Genomic DNA, 26221 nt, shown 5'->3' with positions numbered 1-26221 from the left:
GCGACGCATTCGCTGGTTACATTGCTGTTAGCCACTTCAATGCTAATGCTGGTGGCCCTGGTACCACAGTTGACTCTGGGAACTCTGGTGATACTACGGATGCTGGTAAAACCTTCAGCAATGATTCCTTAGGCGACACTGGTTATAATGATGATTCTGATGAAAATGATGTAACAGGCAGCATTGGGGTGCCGATAACATTGATTTCACTCCTGGTAACAGTGATAATTCTGGCATTGGAAGCACTTGTCGAACTGAAGAAACTGGTTTTACAGGCCGAGGTTCTAACACAGACAGTCCTGCTGACCCTTAAAACACTGGTAGCACGCTTCCAGCTTACAAAGTCACTAGATTTGTCGAAGGTGATGCCGCGTTTAAGTAAAAATAGACGGAAGACCTTCCGAAACTGAACAGATAGATTTGCCCGCCATCATGGGCCTCTGTGTTATTGCACTGATCCATTAACGATGGCGTATATCAACTAAAAGTTTGACAAAGACGGCAGAGATGACAGAGGAGGGGACTCTTGGGTCTCGTTTCCCTTTAAACGAGGGCTCCGCTACTCTCATTGGGACGTAAATAGTTTCGGATTGGTTGGTGGAGTGGCCTTTATTAGAATTAAATTTATGTTATTCCTAATGTGCCGTGGTCACATGAATCGAGGTTAACCCTAAACAAAGAGAATACCTCGTGGAAGCGTCAGAATATAAGTTTTCTCCTCTGTAGGAATTTTTTCACATATAAATAATTATTGATTATGCTATTTCTCAACAATTATCTGACGTTTCGGCCACAACTATAGACGGCCTGCCAAACAAGAATATCCCTACAAATTTCGTCAATCTTTTTGGCCTCAGTTTTTCAGCAGCATTTTTCGAGAAACGGCTCTATGTGATTCCTGTCCTGGTAGATGCGAAAAATCCGCTAGAACATGCTACTTATCGTCCGCTACGTAGTATACAAATTTCTAAAAAAAAGTGCATCAGAAAATTAACTCCTTCTCTTCTTTTGCGGTATCGGCCTTGAGAGAGTTTTTATCTGGTAATTTTTTCTCATTTTATGCCTTATGTATTCACTTCCTGAAATACTTAGATATTTGGTAAGTATGGTCACAGTGTGGCGATCATGTGGCCCATCCAATTTACAAAAGCCCTTCTTTCGTTGAAGACGTTAGTCGCCTTTAAGACGTTTAACAACCCGGAATCTTTTTTGCGTTAACACTCTCCTCATAAGCAACTTTTTTAAAAAGCCAATCAAATTTCTTTTGAAAAATTTATTTATATTTTCTTGTAATTTCAATTTCCTTGCCATTTTCGTGTTAGATAAGTTTTTTTTTATTTAACGAAAGGACTCTCATTATTTTCTGATATTTAATACAGACCTAATAAATATGATGCGAAAATTACATTTGCGTATTGCAATAGTACAATATGGGAAAAAGTATGACGAACAATATTTCATAGTCTGCCAAATTAGCCGAACTCATTTTGTTACAAAGTGTTTGTCCAAGTAAAAATAATTTAAAATATACAGTACATTTAATATGAAACAGAGTAAAATACGTTAACTAATTTTTCTCAAGATATAAAAAATACAAAAAATATATTTATTTCACTACTTAGTTCTATGACTTTACAATTAAGAAAATTATTGCATAAAGTAAAACTAAGTCTAAAATTTATCTACAAAACATACACATATATATGAAGCAAAGTAAAAATAATAGTATTGCACAATCAGGTATCATGCCATTTTTTCGCAAAGGCTAAGAAGTAATTAAATTTATATTTTTTGTAATTCTTTTGAGAATTTTTTTTTTTTTTTTTTTTTTTTTTTTTTGTTTTGAAGTGGTTGTTATATTTATATAAATATTTATGTTAATTCGAAATACATGTTCTCTATTATTATAAATATGTTGCTTCTATTCTAAATTTTCTATGCAACTTTAGAGTTTGCAAGTATTAGCCGATTTTGTTTTTGCTTTTTAAGCTTTAGTGTAATTTTTTATTTGTTAATGCACAATATATGTTAGAAGCGAAAAAGCCTGTTAGCTGACTTTAATATTATTATGTAAATAGCTCTCTCTTTTTTGCTCTTGAGCGGATACTACTTGCCAACACACTGATTTTTTTTTAGCTTATTAAGTTGTATTTGTCTACTTTTTTATTTGCCGGAATTCGTTTTGTTGATATCTGATTATATTTGCAGTTAATTTTGAAAAAAAAAATAATAATAATAATTGAAATAAAATTTATTTATGTTATAGTTTATACAGTTTAAGTAAAAACAATTTATCATGAATTTTGTTGTATGCGTAAACGGTGTGACTGTTAAAAAAAAAATAAAAAATAAATAAAAAAATATAATAAACATTATAGTAGATACATACGTATATTGCGCAAGTGTGCGTATAAAAGTTGGTATTGGTTTTTTATTTATATACATAGATATTTGTTGTTTTTTTATTCTTTTTCATTTGTTGGGCTTGAAATGGTTACTTCGACGTTAAACTGCGCATTTATTTGCACACAATACCTTGCTGAGAAAATGTTGTATTAATATGTGTCAGGGATGGGCGTTTTTGAATGAATTATTATTCAAATAAAAAATAAAATTTAATTCATAATTTTTCAAATTTTGAATGACGAATAAATTTGTATTCTTCATTCAAGCAGTTGTACTTGATGAATAAAAATTCGTTATTTGAAATTACTTGAATGAAGAATAAAAATTTACTCGTCGTTCTAAAATGTGATGAGTAAAAATTTATTCGTCATTCAAAATTGTTGAAATGATGAATGAAAACCTATTCTTATTTTTGATTTATTCAATTATTCATTTTCCTGATTACGCACATCCGTGCTATGTGTACGAGGACAGGAAATTTATTCAATAATTGCTCATACGACCTGGCGTACGCCGGAGAAAATAGGAAGATGATTGTGAAGATTTTTTCTTTGCAAAAAGTTTAACCATTTGCTGCATGAATTATGAAGGAGATGAAGCCGTGGTAATCATCACAGCGATACTATCAACCACTTAGTGGTCTTAAGGGCGCGTGATGGCTTTAAAACAATTTCCATTTCGGTGTCAGGTTCAAAGACAATTCTACCGAAATTGTCGTTCTGCCGAAATTATCGTACATGAAGCCCTACAATGTAGTATTCTTTGAAGAGGGTACATTATAACGACGGCCAGAGATTCCACAAGTCTGGTCTACTGATTTATGAATACTTGATGATGACAATGCTGGTACCAGAACGTACTTAATAGTATGCAATTGCTAATGTATCATAGGTCAAAGACTTTTACACTTCACAGAGAAATGAAATAAAAATGAAATAATAAAAATTTTTTGGCCGTTTTAACAGAAAACTCAACCACTTTTTGGTACACAAACAAAAAGAAGTACAAAATAAGAAAATTAAACAATTTCTTTAGTGATCTTGCCTCGATCGATTTCAATTTTATTCTGCCATTTCCAAATTTTCATTTCATATTTTTTCTATAAGAAAAATCATAAAATTCCAAGAACATTCGTTTTGTTTGAAGAACAGTTAAAGATATTACAGTATTTCAAAAAGCCTCCAAGCCCAGTACTTAAATATTTAATAACTATTTGCACGGAAAGGTAGTAATCCTTAACTACTCCCCCTTTTAAATCTGAACCGTCCACGGTTTAGCAGCTCTAGCGGTTCTTTCTTTCCTATACATCAAAAGATCAATTCATTTATGCGATCCTGGACTTGGCTATGATTGGCTATGTAGGCTTTAGTAACTCTCCATATAAAATAACAATTGTAATCCATTTTCATAAGTTACAAACGAAAAAATATTAAAATTAATGTAAATAAAACATGTAAATAATCAAAATTGATATTTTAATATTTTAAACCAAATTCTGGTTTATATCCATGAGTTTCAACTACATACAAATATTGGTATTTATCTGAGATTGCTTTTGTGAATTTTTTTTCCATTAATTAAAACAGTAGTACCTAAATCCTTTTCAATAACCTTTTCCACAAATAGTTTATCAAATTTGTTGCCTAGGCGCTTATTCCTTCTAACAAAAACTCTATCCCCAGGTTCATACGTTTTCATTTTTTTATTTTCATTAATCCTTCTTAAAGTTTGTTCCTGCACCCTAATTAATCTTTCTCTAACTACACCCAATTCTTCAGCTGAACAATTTTGGAAAATACTTGTTGGTTTAGCGTTCGTTGTAGAGTGAATACTATTGTTATATTTATGAGTTGCTAACAATACTAGATCTATGGTTTCAATTAATTGTTGTTGCTCTTTAATACACCGCGAAATCTCCATTAAAGTTGAGTGAAATCTCTCAATCTGGCCATTAGTTTCACTGTGCAGGGTTGGAACGAAAAATTGTTCTATAGAAAAATTATCTCGCAATAAATTTCTGATAATGTTAGACTGAAATGCCTTTTCATTATCTGAAACTATTGTTTTTGTATTCCGAAATATTAATAACATTTCAAGTAGAGCATTTTTCACATCTAATGTAGATCGCGTCACAATAGGTTTTACAATAGCAAATTTTGAAAATTTATCTATGCATGTTAGAAAATGCTGTTTGTCTGTAATAAAAATATCAAGATGGAGAATTTCACCTGGATAATTTGGTACTGGTGTTTTACCAACCTCTAAATTAGATGGTTTACGCTGATACTTATTTTCTAAACATATTTTACAATTTGTAATAATCGTCCTTAAATCTTTTTTAAAATAAGGGAAAAAATATTCACTAGAAATTTGCTTGAAATTCTCTAACAGGCTGCGATGAGCGCGATTATGTTCAGCAATAACTTGAGACTGTTGATCACCCCTATTTACCAAATCTATCACGAGTAATTCAGTGTGACGAAATTTGACACCCGGATATGAAGAAATTATACTATGTTGTATCTCGGCTAAAGTTTCAAGATCACAATGAATTGCATTAGTAACGTTTGGGTTAACCACATCTTTTAGGCATTGTAAGAAATTTTCAACTGAATCATAAGTAATGGTATGCCGGATAAACTTTTCAAAAATCCTTTTTGTAACTTTAACTAATGATGGACCTTTTGATACAACCAGTTGATTTCTAAATTGATTTACAGGGTACTTAATAGTTGTAATTACATTAGTAGACGACTCTTCGCTATGCATCGTTTCCATTAAAGTACTATGATTATTAATGAATTGCCGAGAAAGAGCATCTGCTACTTTATTCTCTTTCCCTGGCTTATAATAGAAAGTTGGCGAAAATTCCTCTACAAAAGCACGCCATCTCTTAATTTTTGTATTGGGATTTTTTTCTGAAATCGAAAATATGAGAGGCTGATGATCAGTAAATATTTTTATATCCTTAATACCATATAAGTAATGTCGTAGAGTTTTTAACGCCCACACAATAGCTAACATTTCACGTTCATTTGTTGCATAGTTTTGTTCCGTTGAGGAAAGCGTACGGGAAATCATTGTTATCGGCTTATTATTTTGAGATAGCACTGCTCCCAAAGCATTGGACGAAGCATCAGTTGTCAATTCAAATGGCTGGTTAAAATCTGGATATTGCAAGAGGACATCCTCTGATGCGAGTATTTTCTTAATTTTATCAAAAGCAGACATGGCCTAGAATCGAGCTTAATTTTAACACTTTTTGATTTATTTGCATCAACATGGCCATTTTCTCCTCGCAGGTATTTAGTTAGAGGTTTAACTATTGCCGCATTTTCTCTCACAAATCTACGATAATATCCAGCAAGACCAAGAAAAGAACGCAAGCCGCGCAAAGTCTCTGGAGTCTTGTAATTTACGATATCACAGACTTTATTCGGACAAGTCTGAATTCCATTGCATGAAACTAAAAATCCCAAAAACTCAACATCTGTTTTGAAAAACTGTGATTTTTCTGAAGACACTCTCATGCCAGATTTTTCCAACATTTTCAAAATTTTATCTACATGCCTAATATGTGATTCCTCATCTTTCGAAAAGATAATTATATCATCAATATAAACATAACAAATTTTGCCTATCTCTTCGCGCAAAACATCGTCGATTGCACGTTGAAAAATACTTGGAGCATTTTTTAAGCCGAAAGGCAAACGACAAATTCATACTTCCCGTTATTAACACTGAAAGCTGTTTTCTGCCTATCCTTTTCACACAAATTTATCTGATGAAAACCAGATTTCAAGTCTAAAGTAGTAAAGAACCGCGATTTTCCTAAATTCGCCAAAATGACCGAAATATCTGGTATAGGATACCTGTCCGGGATCGTTTTGTCGTTAATTTTTCGGAAATCAATAACCATACGTAACTTCTGCTTTCCGTTTTCATCCAGACCTTTTTTTGTTACAACATGAATAGGGGAATTATAAGGGGAACACGATTTCCTGATTATGCCATCTTTCAAAAGATCTTTTATTTCCTTATTGATAAACTCCGCAGCAGCTATAGGATACGGATAAATTCTACTGAAAATTGGCTCATCCGTTGATGTACGAATAGTAGCCTCCACATTTGTGTTATACGGCAATGCTCGATCTGGATTCGCGAACGCATTTAAGTTGTTAATCATTTCACGAAATTGACTACGAACACAAGCTGGAACAGAATCATCACCGATTGTAATCAAGTTGACTTGGTTACAGTGAAGATGTTGAAGTTTTATCTTACCATTTCGGTAATATAAATATCCAGTTTCCACATCGATTCCAGCATCAATTTCTTTGAGAAAATCCTAACCAATTATACCATCAAACGAGCTTAAGTTGTGAAGCAAATAAAACGTTGCGGTATGGTCGAGTACATTGATTAAACATTTCTTATTTATTAAATTAAATCCGTTAATTGATTTTAATCTGAATGATTTTTCCATTAGTCGAACTCCGCGAATGAATGAAAAATCTTTAACATTGTTTTTAGACGTACCAGTATCAATTAATAGGCGAGCTTAAGTTGTGAAGCAAATAAAACGTTGCGGTATGGTCGAGTACATTGATTAAACATTTCTTATTTATTAAATTACATCCGTTAATTGATTTTAATGTGAATGATTTTTCCATTAGTCGAACTCCGCGAATGAATGAAAAATCTTTAAAATAGTTTTTAGACGTACCAGTATCAATTAATAGGCGAAGCTCCTGACCATTAGTTGTTTTCTTCGTAATAAATGGCAGGAGCGATTTTAGTTTAAAAAATTAATTTCGTCATTAAAATCGGAAACCTCGATTTGAGACTTTTCATGGTGATCGTTATCATTGCAAAATAAATTATCCTCATTAATGTACTCATTACAATCAAACTCATCACAGTGTCCGTCCATTACTTCTGGCATATAATTCATTCGTTGAGCCTTTGGTTGAGGTCTCTGGGAAGAGCCAGATTGTTCTCGAGAGCGCTTAAAAACACCTGCTTGAAACGGCAAATGTTGCTGATGTTTAGTGACATAAGCCTGAGGCTGGGGGAAATTCATGTTTTGATTTGGAGGAAAACCATCATTATATTTAAAATTAGCCTTATTTCTATAAAACGAAGACCCTGGATCAACTTCCATTGGTACTTGCTTATTACTAATACTTGAACGCGGCACCTGATTGCTCTGAGGTAATTTATATTGTGGTACCGTTAGTCTAAGTTTATTTGGTTTTATCAAATTACCCATAGCAAACGTATGCGCAAAATCATACCGTCTATGATTTGTTTCTAACTCTTGAGCAACAGCTAACGCGGTTGGAAGATCCTTTGGCCTTGAAGAAAAAAGGATATCACATATTGGCCGCCTGAGACCTGAGATAAATACACGCAATGCATTCTCTCTTGCACGTTCGTTAAGTTTGTCTATTACGTCATCATTTCCACTGTACATCATTATTTGCTTATTTATTATAAGCGTTAAGTGTTTTTCGATCATGTCATAGTAATCCTCAATTGGTAAATTACCTTGTCTAAGGATACTCATTTCGTTTTCTAATACGTATATTGGCCGCTTGTCTGCATATGTCTGATCAAGCCTGGCAATAATTGCTTTAAAATTTAGAACTGTATTAAAAGACGAAAGAGTAGAATTAGCAGAACCTGTAATTTTATTTCTAAGTATACCCATAGCAACATAATATTTTTCTGATCCTTCCTTATAATATTTAATAGAAAAATTTGCTGCAGAGCGCCAAGCTGGATAAGAACAAGCGTCACCATTAAATTCAGGTAAAGATTTAACCAAATCCATACAACAATTTCCTGAATCAATCATCGGATTTATTGTAACAGGAATATACGGTTCAATGCTTGGCGATTCTAGACGACTTAGAGCTAAGGTGATGCTATTTATTTGATCAGCTAGTTCTTTCCTAGCTTGTTCACTCATACTTAGTTGTTCAGCAAATTCTTGCCTAGTTTTATCGTTATTTGCTTTAATAATTTCAAAAACTTGCTCCCTTGATACACTCATTTTAAAATATATGATGGGAACAATTTGATAAAATTTAATCAGGGCTACTGAAAGGATATTTTAGATCGTAATTCAGAGGATTTTTTTAATTACAAAAAACTTACAAAATTCACAATCGCTTTATTCAGATAATCTAAACGCAAATTGGGAAAAATCCTTTTAGTCCTTCAAGCGTTTTTTTCTAATATTTGTTGATAAAAAAACTTAAAAATCAATTTTGATTACTACTCACAATTTTTTGTATTCTTCTATTTAATTCTTGAGGTCTTATCCCTGAGAGTCCTTTTAAAAATCGGTGGATGAAAGAATCAAAATTATCGAAGCTGATTGGTGCAAACTTTTAATATTGATTGATGAAAAAAATGCTAATATTTCAATTGATATAAAAATGTCCTTTTTGAGTGCTTTTAATTGAAGAAAATTATTAAATATTGATTGTGGAAAATTGTCCTTTGGATTGATGGAAAATTCTAATTGTTGTTGATTGCTGCAAAATTTCTTCCTTTTGATTAAAAAACGGTTTTCTTTTGATTGATGAAATATGTAAATTATTTGATTGGAGAAATTTCCAATCCGATTTCCTATATTCTCTTGTCTTCCTTATTGGAATTGATTGAAGGTTTTAATTGTGAAGCTGCCGGGTCTCCAAAACTAGGATCTATAATCCTTTAAATATTGGACTGAACTGACGACAGGCCCCACGTTGGGCGCCAAATAAGAAAATTAAACAATTTCTTTAGTGATCTTGCCTCGATCGATTTCAATTTTATTCTGCCATTTCCAAATTTTCATTTCATATTTTTTCTATAAGAAAAATCATAAAATTCCAAGAACATTCGTTTTGTTTGAAGAACAGTTAAAGATATTACAGTATTTCAAAAAGCCTCCAAGCCCAGTACTTAAATATTTAATAACTATTTGCACGGAAAGGTAGTAATCCTTAACTTACATAAGTGGCATTTATGTTCATAAAGATAATAGTTATCGAAATTGCCCCTGATCCGCTTTAATTTTGTGAACTTGCTGTAGGACTTTAGCACTGTCAATTGCAATCAATGCTGCCTAGTGCTGTCTATTAGATGTTTAAGAACAAAAATTATTGCCTTTTTACTGGACTTTTTGCAGAGTTAAGTGGATAAACAACTGATTACTTTTGAATTGTCTCTATTTGCCATAATCAAATATTCTGCATTCATTTGTTATTAATCTAGCTTGATTTATGAAAATGAACCTTCGAAGTCAACCTATGCTAGTCTTAAGGAATAATTGGTCATCAAAGTAATTCTAATAGGCCAATTCTGGCTAAGATAGCAAAAAGTCCTTCGTAGGACAATTTTTTTCTTTTTACCGATTTCACAAAAAAGATAAAGGTTATCAATTCGTCCGAATATCTTTTTTTATGTATATTATATGTATATTCTTATGTATATTTTTTATGCATAACTAAAATTTGTATATGAGAATTGAAGTCGGTTTTGTTTTTTGCTTAAAAATTACTTGTTTTTATTTAATCTTGTTTTAATAATTACATTTCATTGCTCTAAAAAATGTATTTTTTCATTCAGCCAATTTTTAAAAACCCTTTTATTTTAGTATTTTTTTATTTATTGTTTTAATAAGGAAAATATAGGATTTTTATTTTGATTTAATGTTTGGAAAGGTATTTAATTTTTTTCTATATATTTTTATTTTTCTTAATTAAATATATTTTTTTTCAATTTAATTTTCTTTTTGTTGGATTTTATTGCTTTCAAAAGAAAAATAAAATTTTTTTATTTCATATAATTTTTACGATCTTTTTTTATATGTTAATTCCAAATTTTATTTTTTTGGCTTTTTAATTTCTTTAGATTTTTTTTTAACAATTTTTTTTATTTAATTTAATTTTTAGGTAGATAATGTTTTTATATTTTTTGGTTTAATTTGTTTCTTCTTCTAATTTAATTATATTTTAATTTTTACATTTCGTTGTTCTTAAAAGAAAAAAATAATTTTTTTTAATTGCATCTAATTTTAAAAAATATATTTTTATTTATTTTTACTTTATTTGCAATTTATTTTTTGGATTCGAGTGATCCAAGTTCGAGTTTCGGGCAGCGGACTTTTTTCTTTTTTAATTTAATCTTCTTTTCATTTAATTTTTTTACATAATATATATCATTTAATTCTAAGAAAGTTACTTTATATATTTTTTTTTATTTTATTTTTTTTTTTTTTTCAACTTAATTTATTTTCTTTTAATCTGTAGAAATTATTGTTTTAAAAAGAAATTTTTTTTTATTTCATTTAACTTTTAGAAACTTATTACTATATTTCTCTTTTACATAATTTTTCCTTTTTTTGTTTAATTTTCTTTTCATTTTAGACTTTATTTTATTAATTTTTATTTTTTTTATTTTTACCATAGTTTAATTTGATTTATTTTACTTTTTATATTATAGTTTATTTTAAATTAATTTTCCTTTGTTAATTGCATTTTCTTTTAATGTTTAGTGTTTACTGATTAAAAAGAAAATTTTATATATTCGTTTCATTTAAGTTTATCTTATTGTTATTTTTTTTTATTTTTTTTATTTTTTGGTCTTTTTAAATTTAGTTTTTCTTTAATGTAAGGTTATGTTTTAAATATAAAAATATTTATTTAATTTTTAAGAACTACTTCATTCTTTTTTATTTAATAAAGTTAAATCGAATTTAGTTTTTAAAAAACTTATTGCTAAGAGGCTAACAACAAAGCGCTAAGACCTCCTCGTTAGTAGATCTTTCAATTAGCCTTTCAAAAGACAGTAACGAGTTTGCAACAAGATAGCTGCCAGAATTGTCCTGTAAGTCGACTTAAGCCGTTATTGATTTAGACGACTGATGTGTAAGGATAAAGTGTAGTGACTTCATCATCAATTTCAAAAAAAAAATATACGCTTTGCTTTCGAATGCAATCTTTATTTCAAGCATTATCTACATATTAATGAAATTGTGGAATCCGACTTTTAAGTATGTAGTTCAAAATATCTATATAACTAAAACTATTTTTCTTTAGACAGAGCAGTAGGGTGGTCCAAAAATGCATGTGAAACAATTAAAGTCGGAATTTTTATGCTCTCACCTATTTTTCTTTTTTTTTAAATCAAAAAATATTTAGAGGTCGCTAAAAATTTTCCTTGTCTAATATAAATAATCAGGAACCGTAACGGTTATAAGTTTTATTATAAAACTCACTTTTTAAATCGTTATTAACTGAGTTTTATTTTTTGCTCGGAACATAATCGTTACGTTTTAAGTTTTATTTTTTGCTCGGAAAATAAGAGTTACGTTTTAAGTTTTATTTTTGCTCGGAAAATAATGGTTAATTTTTGCGTATGCGTATGCGCTTTTTTGCAGTTTTTCTTTATAAATGTGGTTCTCTTTGTTTCTGCCCTGGTATCTGTATTTTCATTACCCACTCCACAGTTGCGTTAAAGGCTCAATGCGGCCGCCCCCTGTCTATTCAAAAAATAAAACTTAAAACGTAACCATTATTTTCCGAGCAGAAAATTAAACTCAAAACATAACGATTATTTTCGGAGTAAAAAATAAAACTCAAAATATAATGATTAAACTTGATTTTTATAAGTAAAAATTAAAAAATAGTAATAATACTAATACTACTAATAAAAATTAAAAAATAGTAATAATAGATAATCGTTATTTGTGGTCCCTGTAAATAATATAAGACAACTTTTCGTAGAAATGGCATGAAATTCTTGAAAGTCAATATTTTTCCATCGGAAAACTCTGTTTCTCTTCAGGAGGAGGAAAAATGTTGATTTTCAAGAATCATATACCACTTCTATGAAAAGTTGTTTTTTCCATATAAAATTCATGGAAAATTTTGAGCGCTTTGATCTAGCTCTAAATATTTTTTGATTACAAAATAAAAAATAATGCTTTATTTTTTTCGATATAGAACAATCCTATGCATAGGAGAGAGCATTAAAATTCCGACTTGCCTGCTTTTTGGGCCACCCTACTGAACAGTCTTCATCAGTATGTTATACAACGATCGATGAACAGATGCAGAACATACAACTGTTGATGATGGATAAAACATATTGCGTTAAGAAAAGTTTTTTTTCTTCTACTTTAGTTTCGCGCAAAATTATAATATTTTACTGAACTTTTTCATTTAACTGTTTATTATTATGTTAACCTAAGTATATACATATTTAATTACATTGGTGTTTTTTCGCAAAAATATATTTTTTGATTACTTGAAACTAATGAATATGCAAAAGGAAAATCACCTTTAAAATGCAATAAAAATTTATTCTTCGTATACTTTTGCGAACGCAATAATATCATCGCAACTGCACGTATTAACAATAAAAAGCATGAAACGATAATAAAAAGCACGAATTAGAAATAGCACGTATCCATGTTCAGAGATATTAAATGGAGCATAAGCAAATTAGATTTAAGACACTCATTTTGTGTTATTGCACGTGCTTTGTGTTATTGATTGTTTTGATTGTTAAATCAATTTGCATTCGTTACATTTCCGTAAACTGCACACTATCTCAACACAAACAATAATGTAAAGTCACCTTCCGAAATTTGTATGTGAAAAGTCTCAATTTATACTCACGAATTGGCCCGTCTGCTTTTTACCCGATTCACCAAAATTTTGTTTAACTTAACGGCTCAACCCTTCACCCCTAGCGCTGACTAACCAATCAATCCAAAATTCTAACCACTAGCCACTCCATGTGGCTTGTTCTTATATGTGTATACACTTCACACCGAATGCACACATATGAACATACATATACATATGTATGTGTAACTGAATTTATAACAGAGTTTTCTACCTGCTTTGCTAACTAAATAATTATATACTTACATACAAACATACATAAATGTTTCTTACCTCTTTACCTCAAATTTCTAACTAGTGATGTTTTTATTGCTTAGCTATTTTTAGCAATAAGTTATATCGCCGAATTACATAATAATCTAATGCATATTTTTCAAAATTTTTTCTTCAACATTTGTTTTGTTTTTTTTTGCGTACGAAATAAATAAATTCAAAATCAATTCATCATCAAATGTTCATCATACGCCATGTTGTACACAACTGACAAAATATCACCAAAAAAAAATTCGGCGCTATTGAAATACAATTGTTTTTGTATTTCACAACAACAATATCAATAATTAAAATTGTTCATAAATATGATACACACTTATCATCGACCGACCGACCACCACAAATCGACAAAAAAAACTAAACAACAAACAAATAAACAAAATGAAAATCTTTGCAAACCAAAAACAACAAAATAAACAACAGCTCCGCATTCGCCGCGTCGACAAAAGTTGAATTTGCGCATGAAATCTCTAAGCTTGGACTCACCGGAATCAACGGAATTACACGGTCAAATACGTCGGCGTCAGCAGCCGGTCATTGGTCCAACAACTGTTGTTGGTGGCGGCAGTGGATATTATCATAGCGGTTCCGGTGGACACTTGGAGCACAGTACGCCGCCATCAAATAATAGCCGTTTGCATTGTAAGTAGACACCGCACCAACTACTCTAACATGCACACACACACACACACACACACATACATTTACTGCGTTCACACATACAGAGTGATACGCTTGACAAGGATTAAAGAAACATACATATGTACATAAATCGGCACGATTTGACAGCAGAATACAATTATTTTAGGAGAAAATCTGAAATGAGTTTTCATGCTTGTTTCGCGTAATTTTAAATCTCAGCAACTTTTTTCCAGCTAATTTTTTTGCAAGCAAAACCTGCAACTACTTGTAGCTATATTTTTCACAGTTCGTGTGAGATTAGTTCGAACTACACCTTGCGACATAAACCAGAAAATTTCCAATTAAATCAATTCACGAAACCAGGTGCCAAATGTAGTAAATCTGCATTTATAGCCTTTCTCTCCGATGTCTTCTTTTAACGGACTTTGAAATTTCAAGGATATATTTAATTAAAAAATTTTTTTTAAAAATGATTGGCAATGTAGAATGTCAGTATTGGTATCAAGGGGAAAAATTCTCTAGAATTTAAAAAAATAAAAAAATTTTTGGTTCACCATTATACTGAAGGGACGCTAAAATCCCAAAAAAAATCCGAGACGCGTTACCTTAATTTTGGGTCGCAGATTAGGGATGTGTATATTGTTTTTTTTAGATCAGGTCATTTTCCCAAGAAATTTTCATTATAGGTTTGTGTATTGCGAACGAAAAAAAAATTAAAAACTTAGCAAGCAAAATGTTACTCATACGCCATGTACGAGTCTAGTACATACTAGTACATCTAGAACGGCACTGTACGATGTGGCGTATGAGTAACATTATTTCCTGGCGTTATTTCGTACAAAAAGTTATTATATACAATTTAATTTGACAATTTAAGACTTGTTTACTTATCAATCGATTTTAATCGCTAAAAGCTTGATCTCTTGCGAAAAGAACAGGCTTTACTACAAATTTAAAAACATTAAAAAAGATTTATTTTTTTAATTTTTTCTTCGTTAAAGATTGAACTTTTTTTTCATAAAAATTATAATATCTTGGAAAAATTACCGGATGTGGAAAAACGGTCTAGAGATCCGTACTCTTCGACTCTCAATTAAGGTCACGTGTTTCAGCATATTTTTGTGTCATTTCAAAACTTAAGATTTTCCTTGCACTGTTATTTTTATTTTTTTAAGTGAATGAAGTTTCGATGGACGAAATTCGAGGATGTGGTCGTGTATACATATATTTATATTAGTCTTTTAGATATGTCTTTTAATAAATATTGCAAATTCTCAAAGATATTCAAGTATAAAATTTTAAAAAGACATTTTCCATACCTATACGTCCTTGTGCACCAAAGAAAATGTATCTCTTTCAATTCCAATTCATTTTCAATTCCAATTCTTTTTTTTTACATGACGGCCATATTTTGATTCTAAATTGCACTTTGTTTTTTAAATACCTTTGAAATTTCAAAGGCCTTTACAAACAAATTCTAAAGAAAGAGTAATTTTTTTTTTTGGTTGTTAAATTTTCTGCCGCACCTTTGAATGGCAACAAAATACTCCATTGTCGCAGCCATTACTTATGAAAGCAAAAGGATGTTTATTTAGCGAACCATCTGTGCATACTAGTATGTGGAGTTGACGAATTTGAGCCAGGCTTCATTTTCATGTCTTCCATATCGCTCAAACCTCTGACGGTTCCAGGACCTAAGTACAATAACTCGTCGACTTTGTTTTCCATTTTGCCGCCAATGCAGTACTAAATAGATCCCTTGGATCTGGAAACGTCCAGGATCCATTGCTACCGCATCGTGATTGTTACGTGCTTACTAAAGTAAATTTATAAGACAACAAATTTTTGAGAAATCATTCGATTGTATTCCTTAATAAGAGCCGACTCAGTTTGGAAAATACCAGCTGGTAAAATTCCCTCCAGCAACTATTTCGTCAAGCTTCGCCCCATCTACTCCTCCCTTCAGAGGCTATGAGAGTTGAAAGTGGTGCCTAGACGCCGACTAGGTAGGCAATTATCTGTATTATAAAGAACAAATACGAGGCTCCCAAGAATATTTGAGTGTACAAACGCCTGAGTTAGTTAATCATGCATTACCTAAGAGTCTGACCGTCACAATAACTATCGGAAGTATATATCAAAAATTAACAAATTATATATGTATTAAAATGGAGAGAGATTGAATTGAAGTTCTCCAATGATTTCCATAAGAATGGCCCTTTACAAATCTGCCAGATTGACTACCCTCCATTGATGTACTGTGGAACGAATTTTCGTCATCCCTTGTAAAAATGGGCTCGGAGGCAACCCCGTTTCGGCGTTGTGTTAAGCCCGTAATCACATTTTGTTCTCTCTATTCTTCCGAAAACTTCACAGGTATGCAAAAAAGCAACAACTTGAACACATTCATGCATAGAATTATCAGAAAAACTCGAATTTCCATTAGTTGTAGGTATTAGATGTAACCACAAATTTATGCGTTGGATATATCATTCTGTACCCCAAAGGTATGTGAAGGACAAACTAACGGGACAAGCTTCGTACAAATAGAACTGGCGGTACGAAAAGTTGTGAGCATTCAGTATGTACACTCTAGTAAGAGATAATCGTTACTATTATAGAAGGAATCAGGGTGAAGACCTCCTAACTGAGGGAAGTTACCAAAATCAGGACCTAATAATAATGCCTGCTTTATCATCGCAACGTTGAATAGGGTTCCACTTCGTCGTGTCGTTATGAGTAATATAGGCGAATATTAGGTAGAACTCTTAAGTGGAAAAAGAAATCGACAAAATTTTTCTAAGAAGATTTTTCCAGGCAAACAATTAAATTATAAAATACAAATTAAATTTATTCACGAAAAGAGTTGGACACTTGAGACGGATAATCTTCAAAACTACTCATACAAACACAACTTGTGATGTCTGCCATTTGATATTCATATCATACAATTTTATTGCGAAGAAAAATTTCTAAAAATATAGTACAATATAAAAAAAGGTTTATAGTACAAATAATAGAATATATATTTTGCAAAATTTAATCGATTGCAGTTCAAAGTTGTTACTTGTTCAAGTTGTAGTTAGTTGTTTTATACAAAAAAAAAATATATATATATATTAAACAAATACCTACTCACATATATATTAGTTAACGAGTTGAATTTTTAAAATGAGTTACATAACACATATATACATAGATATATAGTATAAATAGTATAAAAAGTAATTAGTTTCAAAGTTTCTACTTACATTTAGCGCTGAAGCTGGTAGTTACAAAAGAGTAATTAAAATTGTTTTTAATCAACATTTTTTATAACTTTTTTTATTTGCGAATTTCGAAGCGTTCATCTGTACATACTTTTTCGCATATCTATCTATACATATATATATAAGTTGCCCATTCTGTCGATATACCTACGTGCATACATACAACTAGTATACGTCCATACAGAGCTAATTGTTTTCAACTTTAAGTAGCATTGGCGTAATTAGCGAACAACAACAACAACAACAACAATAACAACAAAATCAGCTCTTAGTTGTTTAATTGAATTGTACAAAAAAAAAATAAAAAATTTAATTCGTTTACGCTTTCGTGCGTGTTCTTTTCTTTTTCGTTTCTTTCGTCTTTTTTTCTTTTTCTGTTCCTCTTTCTCTTACCGCCAAAAATTTTTCTCTGAATGCACGCCACTGTAAAATCGGCATCAATACATCTACACTCCACTACAACCACCTGCAATCGCTCACAATCAACGTTCACACCATCTGCGCCTGGCATTCAACTGCATTTGCAACATACAAACATTCAAATGCATTCCTCTACACACATGCAAACAAATGTGAAATGTGCAACAAAATACAAAACCAAAAAAAAAACATTTCGAAAACAAAAATCAATTCACAACTTACTTACACACGCCCACAACAAATGCGAAACAACCTTATCACTCTGCCACTCTGCCATACCGCTCGTTCGCTCCGCACTTCACAACGAATACCCACAATTCTCACATTGCACTCTCATCTTCATTGTAACAAATTTAATGCAGCATTCAAACGTGCATTTACAGCGCCTTCCAGCCCCTCACATCAGGGTCGCAAATTGCTTTATGCCACGCGCGGCATGCGCGGTGGCAGCGTCGATCTGCCAGACGAGATGGAGAAATCGCAGTCATCGGCGAGCACCTCACCATGCCCCTCACCCGTAAGGCAATTTCAGGTATCTCGTTTTTAGTTTCATTCGATTTTCCTTTTAGTTGTTTTCAGTTTGGGTTGTTAATTTTTTGAAGTGAAGTGTTGAGTTGTGGGGGATATTCACGCTGAAAACTGGTAGTAGTTGGTTGGTAAGTGATGCCAGCGGATAAAGAAAATGTATGAAAAAATAAAGCTTAACTAACATATATACATACATATATGCACATTAGGGTGGTCTAAAAATGCATGTGGGGAGGGAAAATATAGTCGGAAATTGTATGCTCTCACCTCCTAAGGTTCTTCTATTCCAAAAAAATATACCCGTTTTTTATTTTGAAATCAAAACATATTTAGAAGTCGCGCAAAGTGCTAAAAATTTTCCATATATTTTATAAATAGAAAAACACCTTTTCGAAGAACTGTTGTAGAATTCTTAAAAATAAATACTTTTCGATTGAAAAACTCTGTTTCTCTGCAGGAGATTTCCGATAATAATACCCAATTGTTTACTTAACCATTTTTTCATAGCAACTATATTTTATAGGTCCGCCAAAACCACCAGAAAATTCCAGAAAATGCATAAATAAAAAGTCGTTGGTATTATAAATTGGTTGAATTTACAATTGGGTGTTACTATCGAGAGTCTCCTGAAGAGAACTTGTGTTTTCCGATTGAAAATTATTCCTTTTCAAGAATCCTATACCTTTCTACGAAAAGTAGTTTTCCCCATACAAAATTCATGGAAAACTTTGAGAGCTTCGAGCGACCTAAAAATATTTTTTTTTTTGTATAAAACAATCCTAGAGGTTGAGCATTAAAATTCCTAGTTTATTTGGACCACCCTTATGTACAAACAATCAGGGTCAAAAACATGCATACCCTAACGTATTTTCCATAGCAAATTTTTCTTAGTTTGTTATAAAAATATAGACTTTATTCGCTGAGACCTTTTGCGTACCTTTTTTTCATATAAAAAATAAATAAGTAAAACCGGCAAAACGTCAGGGTATGCATATTTTTGATGCTTACTGTATATGTATGTAAATATATTCATGCATAGCTATAGGCGGAATTTGGCGCTACTAAAAATGTATCAGTTTTAAATATTTCTTTGAGGAAATTAATAAAATTTATTTCATTTTAAATTTTTTAAGTTCAAAATTTTTTATTCATTTGTTAATAATAATTATTTTTTTCTGTGTCGATACGCCTATTAAAAAAAACTGTACTTACATACTCGTTTCAATTTAATTTACTTTCTAAGCACTTTGTTTTATACAATTTTTATTCAATAAAAACATTAATTTTTTCTGTTCATTTATATTTGCGTTTCAAAATGTTCCCCCTTATCACTAGTCGCTATTAATTCAGTGGTTTTTCTAAAATCCTACTTTCGCTCTAGAAATCTCACCGTTTATTGCCAACGAATTTGTACGTCATTTTATACAACTTCAAAGCGCGGCACGCCGATGAGTTGGACTTGAAAGCTGGTTATAAGGTAAGTTTATTTGTCGCAAATTGTCCTTATACATATTGTATAAAAGTCATTGCATTACATAATTCGGTTGATTTTCAAGAAGAAATTGCTTTTACTGACAGCTGACCACAATCATTTTTGAGAGGCCATAAACTTCTTATTTGCGGCACTTTTGAAAATTAACGAATACATACAATTTTAAATTTTTTATTCAGAAGATTTTGGTAAGCAGCTTTAAAGCCCATTCAAGTCTAGTGCAATGGAATGAAAGTTTAAAGTAGCTACAAAATACCGTTGCTTTTTGGTATTTTTTGTTTTTAGTTGACGGTGCTGGGCATTCTCTTCCATATAATAAAAAATGTTCGAACATACTTTGTATGGAAAGAAAGCATAAAAAAATAATAATATTAAAAAATCAACGGTATTTTGTAGCCCCTGCAAACTTACACTTCACTATACTAAAAAATATTAAAAAAGACTTCCGAATAAAAGGTTTGAAATTTTGATGAAAATTTGTTGAATTTTTAGAATTTTTGTACAAAGTTTAAAATGTGGATTTATATGGTGTTTGTTGTATAACTAGCTAGACGTTTATAAAAAATATAAGGAGGCGAGTCTCTTATTTCTGGTACCAGTATAGAAGATAGTTTACAGCTTTGATTATAAAACAAAAACTATTAGCAGATTTTCAAGTTCTATGTAAAGAACAGTTAAAAATAGGACTTATAAATACTTAAAATAGTATCGAAAGATTTCAGATATCGTTTTTGCGTTTATATGTCTTAATTTCGCATAAAATGAAAAAATTACTGATTCAAATATTTGGTAAAATACGTGTCTTCTTTTTTTAATAACCTGTCAGAAAAATAGGATGAAATCTCAGAGATAACATTTTTTTTTTTCATTTTGTCATAAAACGAATTCCACCCCACGAAAATTCTCTTGAATTCATCACAAGCACACCTTCTCCGCACATACCAATTGAAAATGAGGCTTGTTAGAGCGCCCTACTATATAAGCAGCATGAGCAGTCTACAGTATTACGCTAAGTAAGGTATACTTGTTAAATCCACAAGAATCGAAGAACCTTTAGTAAGTCACACAACATTCTAATTCCTGAAAATGACTTGTGAGGAACGATAATCGCAACTAGGAGTGGAACATGGATGGATATGGAAGGTAATACACTAACTACAAAAATCAGGAAGGTATAATTACGGACTACTACCTGCCAGCAAAAGCAAGTCACAACAATTCATCTACCTATTTAGAACCGCAAATAATGCAAAACTAAGAAGACGTACCTAAAAAGAGAGGTAGTTAATAAGGAGTATAAATACGAGCAACCAAATTGTCTCCAAACCAAATTGTCTCCAAACCAAATTTGACAAGGTATGACGGAAATTCGTTCCAAAATACATCATAAATGATTTCATTTCTCACAACGACCACATTGCGACAGACTTAATTCGACTTAGTTTTCCAATGGGTAAGTTCCCAACCATATTCCATACAGATCTAAATTTACGCCCGCGAATTACTTCGGAGAAGGACTGAAAGGACAAGAATAAATATCATGTTCAAATACTCAGCAGCACCAAGGCTTGAGACAGTTGAACTCTTTGCTAACTGGTTTATTTTTGCTCTAAATCTTTCCGAGTTTAGTAGCATCGTAAGGGCTGATTCTGTCGCAAAATATGGTTACCAGTGAGCTTGTCTGGACAAACCGTCCACAAAACATACAGTTGATCTTCTAGAAAGGTGGGTGTACTATCAGCTTTACACTGAAAGTGTAAGAGTCTATCTACCCTACTTGGTAGAGTCCTGTCAGACCTGCAACTTGATATGCCTCTTGAAAAGCTGGAACTCAACCCCACGGTGCGGTACGTAAGCAGAGCCTATCAACACAATACGATGATAAGCACCCTAGCTCACTCCCAAATTGGTGTCTGTTCGCTGGCCCGTGGATACGTGGATATAAATATCCGGACATTGTGAGCTGCGATTCGAACTGTATGCACAAGAATCACTTCTAACCACTCCCAGATGAATGGCAGGCAAAAGCTTTTCCCATTTACGTGGACTTCTGTATACGGAACCATCGCCCATGCTAATTGTAGTAAACGCCAATCCATCAAAAGAAGTTTTAGTTCTCGTGGTGGAAGTCAAATTCATGGGTATTATCTTCAATTTACTGCCCCAAGATAGTACTTAAGCTGGGAGTAAGTACACTGCATCCAATAAAGTTCTCCGGAGACACAGTGTGGTGGACATCCTTTCATAAACTACACAACCTACCCTCCTCAATCTCTTCACTGTACACAGTGTGAGTAAACTTCAGGCAGGCACCAAAAATGCTGTTGTGATCACTCGAAAATTCAAGAATCAGTCTCTTTCCAATTATGGCATTTCATAATCGTTTCAACACCGGATTACCTAAAGGTTCAAATGGGAAGCAAAAATTATCGTAGATGCCAACTCAAGTTCAACTTCGTTATTAGTACTCGTATACTGACGTCCTTAGACTACGCGATAAAGTATAAAGCGGAGTACGCTCACTAGAACTTTCACTAAAATTAAGCTTTCATTTGTCTGAGTACTGTAACGGAGTTGCATAAACCCACTTCACTTTCAATAGTTTGGCTTCAAAAAAAAATAAAAAAATGTGAAGAATGTTGTCAACATACTATTTTAAAAACGTGTATATGATTTATTCAAAATCCTGTTAGCTTTATTGACCAAAATATCATTTATTTAACATGATGACGCCAATTTCTAAATATTTATTAGCGTGTTAAAATAATAATTCAATATTTATTACGTTGGAAATTCATGCTGACAAATTGTTTCTGCCAAACATAATAATAAATAATAGCGATAAATTTTTCATATATACATACATATGTATGAAGGTACATAAAGTAAAGTGTATGTAGGTACACATGTATCATAGCAATAAAAAGTGCACAGCCAGGCCGATTGAAGTGAAAAAAATATTACACTGCGTTAAATATTTCCAGTAACGCAAACAGATTTTTAGTATATCATAAATTTTTGAACTCACAATTGTGAAAATAGCGAGCGGATTAACAATCACTGATGTACTGACTTCCCAGCAATGCCGTTCCATTCATATGGAAAGAAATGGAGTGCGGTGTAATAAAGATGTAAAATCATTGTAGGTGAAAAAAAAGCTTAAAAGCGGTAAAAAATTAAATTTCACTGATATATACACATAAATAAAGCTTGAATGTTTTAATTGAAATATATATCACAACAAGGATACATAAACATATGTATACACATACAATATTTAAATAAATAAAATAGTTTGTGCTCAAAAGCCGTAAAATTTCTGCACCGACCATAATCAAAAGTGTAAACCGAAAGACTAAAAAAAAAGTTAGTGAAATTTCGAATATTTGTTTTAATATTTTACTGACTTTTTGCGAAGCTCTCACATATTTGTTGAATAAATTTAAATTAGTCCAGTTTGTGGTTTAATAAAATGATGAAATGAAAATGATGAAATAAAGCATGCTTTTGTTGCCGTAAAAATGTACAACGGCATGCATAAAATACAGTTATGGCCCAAATATTCCCCGGCACCTTCATAAAGATGTACGTATGTATTTATAAAGGTTTATGAGAATTTATACGGTAACCACAAAAAAGCGAAGTAACAAAAATTTATAGAAACAAAAAAAACTAGTAGTATTTCTCAATATGTTTTCAACGTACTTTTTATTTACTTTTATTTTTTATTTATTTTTATTTTTAATATTTTTATTTTTTTATTTTATTTTTTTTTATTTATTTAATTTTTTATATTATTATTTTACTACGGAAAAATTTTCTACGATTAATATCTACGTCAACATGAGAAAAAGCACGTGCAAAAGCATATTGAGAACCTTTTTCCTCGGCCTTGAAAGGGTTAAAAAGCGTTTCTTATATGACAGACTCTGCATTAAAGGGTTAAATGCTGCATTCCATTATCTCTTTTCTAAGCGAAGATCTACGATTTTGAAAAAAAACTCGTGTTTTGCCTATAGTGCGTCGCCTGTGGGCATTCTTTCATATATGTATGTATGTGCCATTTCTACTCGGTTATTCCATTGGGAATTCATGCTTTATTTAAATTTAAAAAATTAAATTACTACACCATTTCAATTAATTAGTGTGTAGTCCAGTTTTGTTTTGTAGAAGTTTCGTTAGTATATACTTCAGTTTTTACACATTGAATATATCTGCATATTTATATATTTACGCGTATCTATTTACATTTATTTATGTACACGTCTACAAAATTTTATTAATTATAAAGCGATTTTTAATCTTCGTTGCTTAACACACATTTTTTCAATTAATTCTTGTGTTGTAATCGGCACATCATTATGTACCGCTAACATCGTTAAACCATTCCGCCGCTCCTTAATTGTATAAAAAGAAGGGACAAATAAGATAGCATATTCAACAATTGAGTAGTCCACTTGCAAAGTGCGCTATGTAAATTTTTTTTAGATTTTTAGTTTTTGGTGGGTTTCATGTCCACTAACAGCAGAGTGAACATTTTTTCTATATTCTGAAAAAAATAGCATGAAATGTTAACTACTCTTGCAAAAGTCGCTATAATACTTATTTCTACACTTTCAAATGTCTCCTCTTCGTATGAACTTAGAAAACTGCAAGAAAACGTGGTAGTTTCGGTGCCTGTGGAAGAGGTCGCAAAAAAGAAGCAAACCAATCTTCCTAGAGGAGAGAACGCGAAAAGCTAAAAAAAGCTAGCTATATAAAAGTTACTGTTTCAAAACTTGCAATATTAAATTTTTAAATATAAAATTTGCAAATCTACCATACTGCAATTTTATTTTTTTAATGGTATTAGGCTCTTATTTATCCAAATTTTCAGGTAATAAAAAAAGATACAGTTCGGATGTTACTTGTTGTCGTAGACGTTTTTTTTTTTTTAATTTATGGTTTACTTTTATAAAATCACATAACGCTGTTTGCAAGTGGACTACTCATATATTCATTGAAAGATAATTTGTCATCTGTCTGAAAAAAAAAAAATTTTAAATCAGAAGGATAAAATAGTATTGTGTTATTAATTCAAAAGTAAATAATTGTAGTTCAATGACGAATGCCCCCCATATCCCCCCCTGGCTACGCCACTGTGCTATTATATTTGTAATGTGGCATCCGTTCAGGAAAACAAATATTTAAATATAATAAATAAGACAAAAGAAAGTGAACGAGTAACTGAAATATGTATATTTCTGTGATAAACTGTGCAGTGTTTGTTGTAGCAAAATTTCACTGAAAACAACATTTTTCGAAAACCGACTACTTTAGCTGCATAACAGCAATTTTGTTGAATGGCATGCTGCCCCGCCGGCATTCAGTATGCGCGCAGCATGAAACAAATTTCCAATCAAATAGCAGCTGCCAACGAATTTTTGGCCGGGAAATAACGCAAAGGAACAAGTATTCGTGGAAGTGTTCGCGGAAGAGGAAACGGAAACAAAGTTGTGAACTGATCAAACAAATGAAATGGCAGAAAAGTTATTGCAATGCCGCCGAGGCAACAGAGCCTGATGCGCCACACAACGCAACAGCAAGGACAGCATAGATAAGAATGGCGAATGCAGCATAATGAGACAAATCGATGAACAAATAAACGCGTCAAGGGTAGATAAATATGTACATATGTAGTACGCGCTGGTGGCGCAAGCAAACAAAGTGATAAAGTAGTTAGCTGCGCCGCAGATGAAGCTTCAGCGAGCACAAGTGCTAGGCCACACACACAGCCGTAGCCGACATTGAGAAGCAATTTTACTACCTGCCTACATAGATGATTGCTGCAGCTGTGGCATTGAATTGCTTGTTTTCCCACCTTTGCTCATCTGTTATTTCTCGTTCTCGTTGGCATTACACCAAAAGCGCTTTTGATTAGAATTAGAAGCACGTGCAGTTGATTGGTTGGTAATAAAAGCGCTTGCGCCTGCATATGTGCATACATACCTACACACGCCTTTCATTTACTTTTTATGCACGCCGCCAGCGATTGATAGCGGAGAATCGCTTCACTGCGCCACTCTTCATGCCAAACACTTTGGCATTTCCATGGAATGCTGTGCTTTGTTTATTAACCTTTGGCTATACGAAGGTACAAGGATGTGCTATGTTAGCCGTGCAATGGCCAAGCTAAGCGCAGGCGCTGAGTTGTTTTCATTGAAATTGCAGGTGCCAATGATAGCTTTGTTTTTGATGTGGATTTGCTTTTGATTCGAAGTGTTTTTCCAATTGTTTTTTTGTCTTTTTGCATTTGGTTAAAAGGTTCGCGCTTCACTTTGATGTGCGAATGCCGTGAAGCGCAGGATGGCATTGAGGATAGTTCAGGGATAGTAAAAATAAATAATAAATACAAAATATGTACATATAAAATAAGAAAATTCAAGGTTTTTTATTAATTACTCGAAGTGGGTAAAGTAATTGAAAGGTTGAATATCTTTGAACGCCGACTAGCAAATAAAAAT

The 26221-nt window shown here is 32.0% G+C and overlaps 1 protein-coding gene across 1 annotated transcript in view; it reads left to right on the top strand.

Annotated features, from left to right (window-relative positions):
• LOC118743776 overlaps positions 1-26221 on the top strand; it is a 452583-nt gene that overhangs the window by 422080 nt on the left and 4282 nt on the right. Inside the window, exons 14-16 of the mRNA XM_036476540.1 lie at positions 13791-14009; positions 18061-18230; positions 19608-19703. Of these exons, the coding sequence (XP_036332433.1) occupies positions 13791-14009; positions 18061-18230; positions 19608-19703 (485 nt within the window). The remainder of the gene's footprint in view (positions 1-13790; positions 14010-18060; positions 18231-19607; positions 19704-26221) is intronic.

The sequence above is a fragment of the Rhagoletis pomonella genome, unplaced genomic scaffold, assembly GCF_013731165.1.
Source record: "Rhagoletis pomonella isolate Grant_MI unplaced genomic scaffold, Rhpom_1.0 Rhpom_scaffold_00007, whole genome shotgun sequence".
NCBI classification, from domain to species: Eukaryota; Metazoa; Arthropoda; class Insecta; order Diptera; family Tephritidae; genus Rhagoletis; species Rhagoletis pomonella.
The sequence above is the reverse complement of the archived record's forward strand: the minus strand, read 5'-3'. Positions and strand labels throughout refer to the sequence as shown.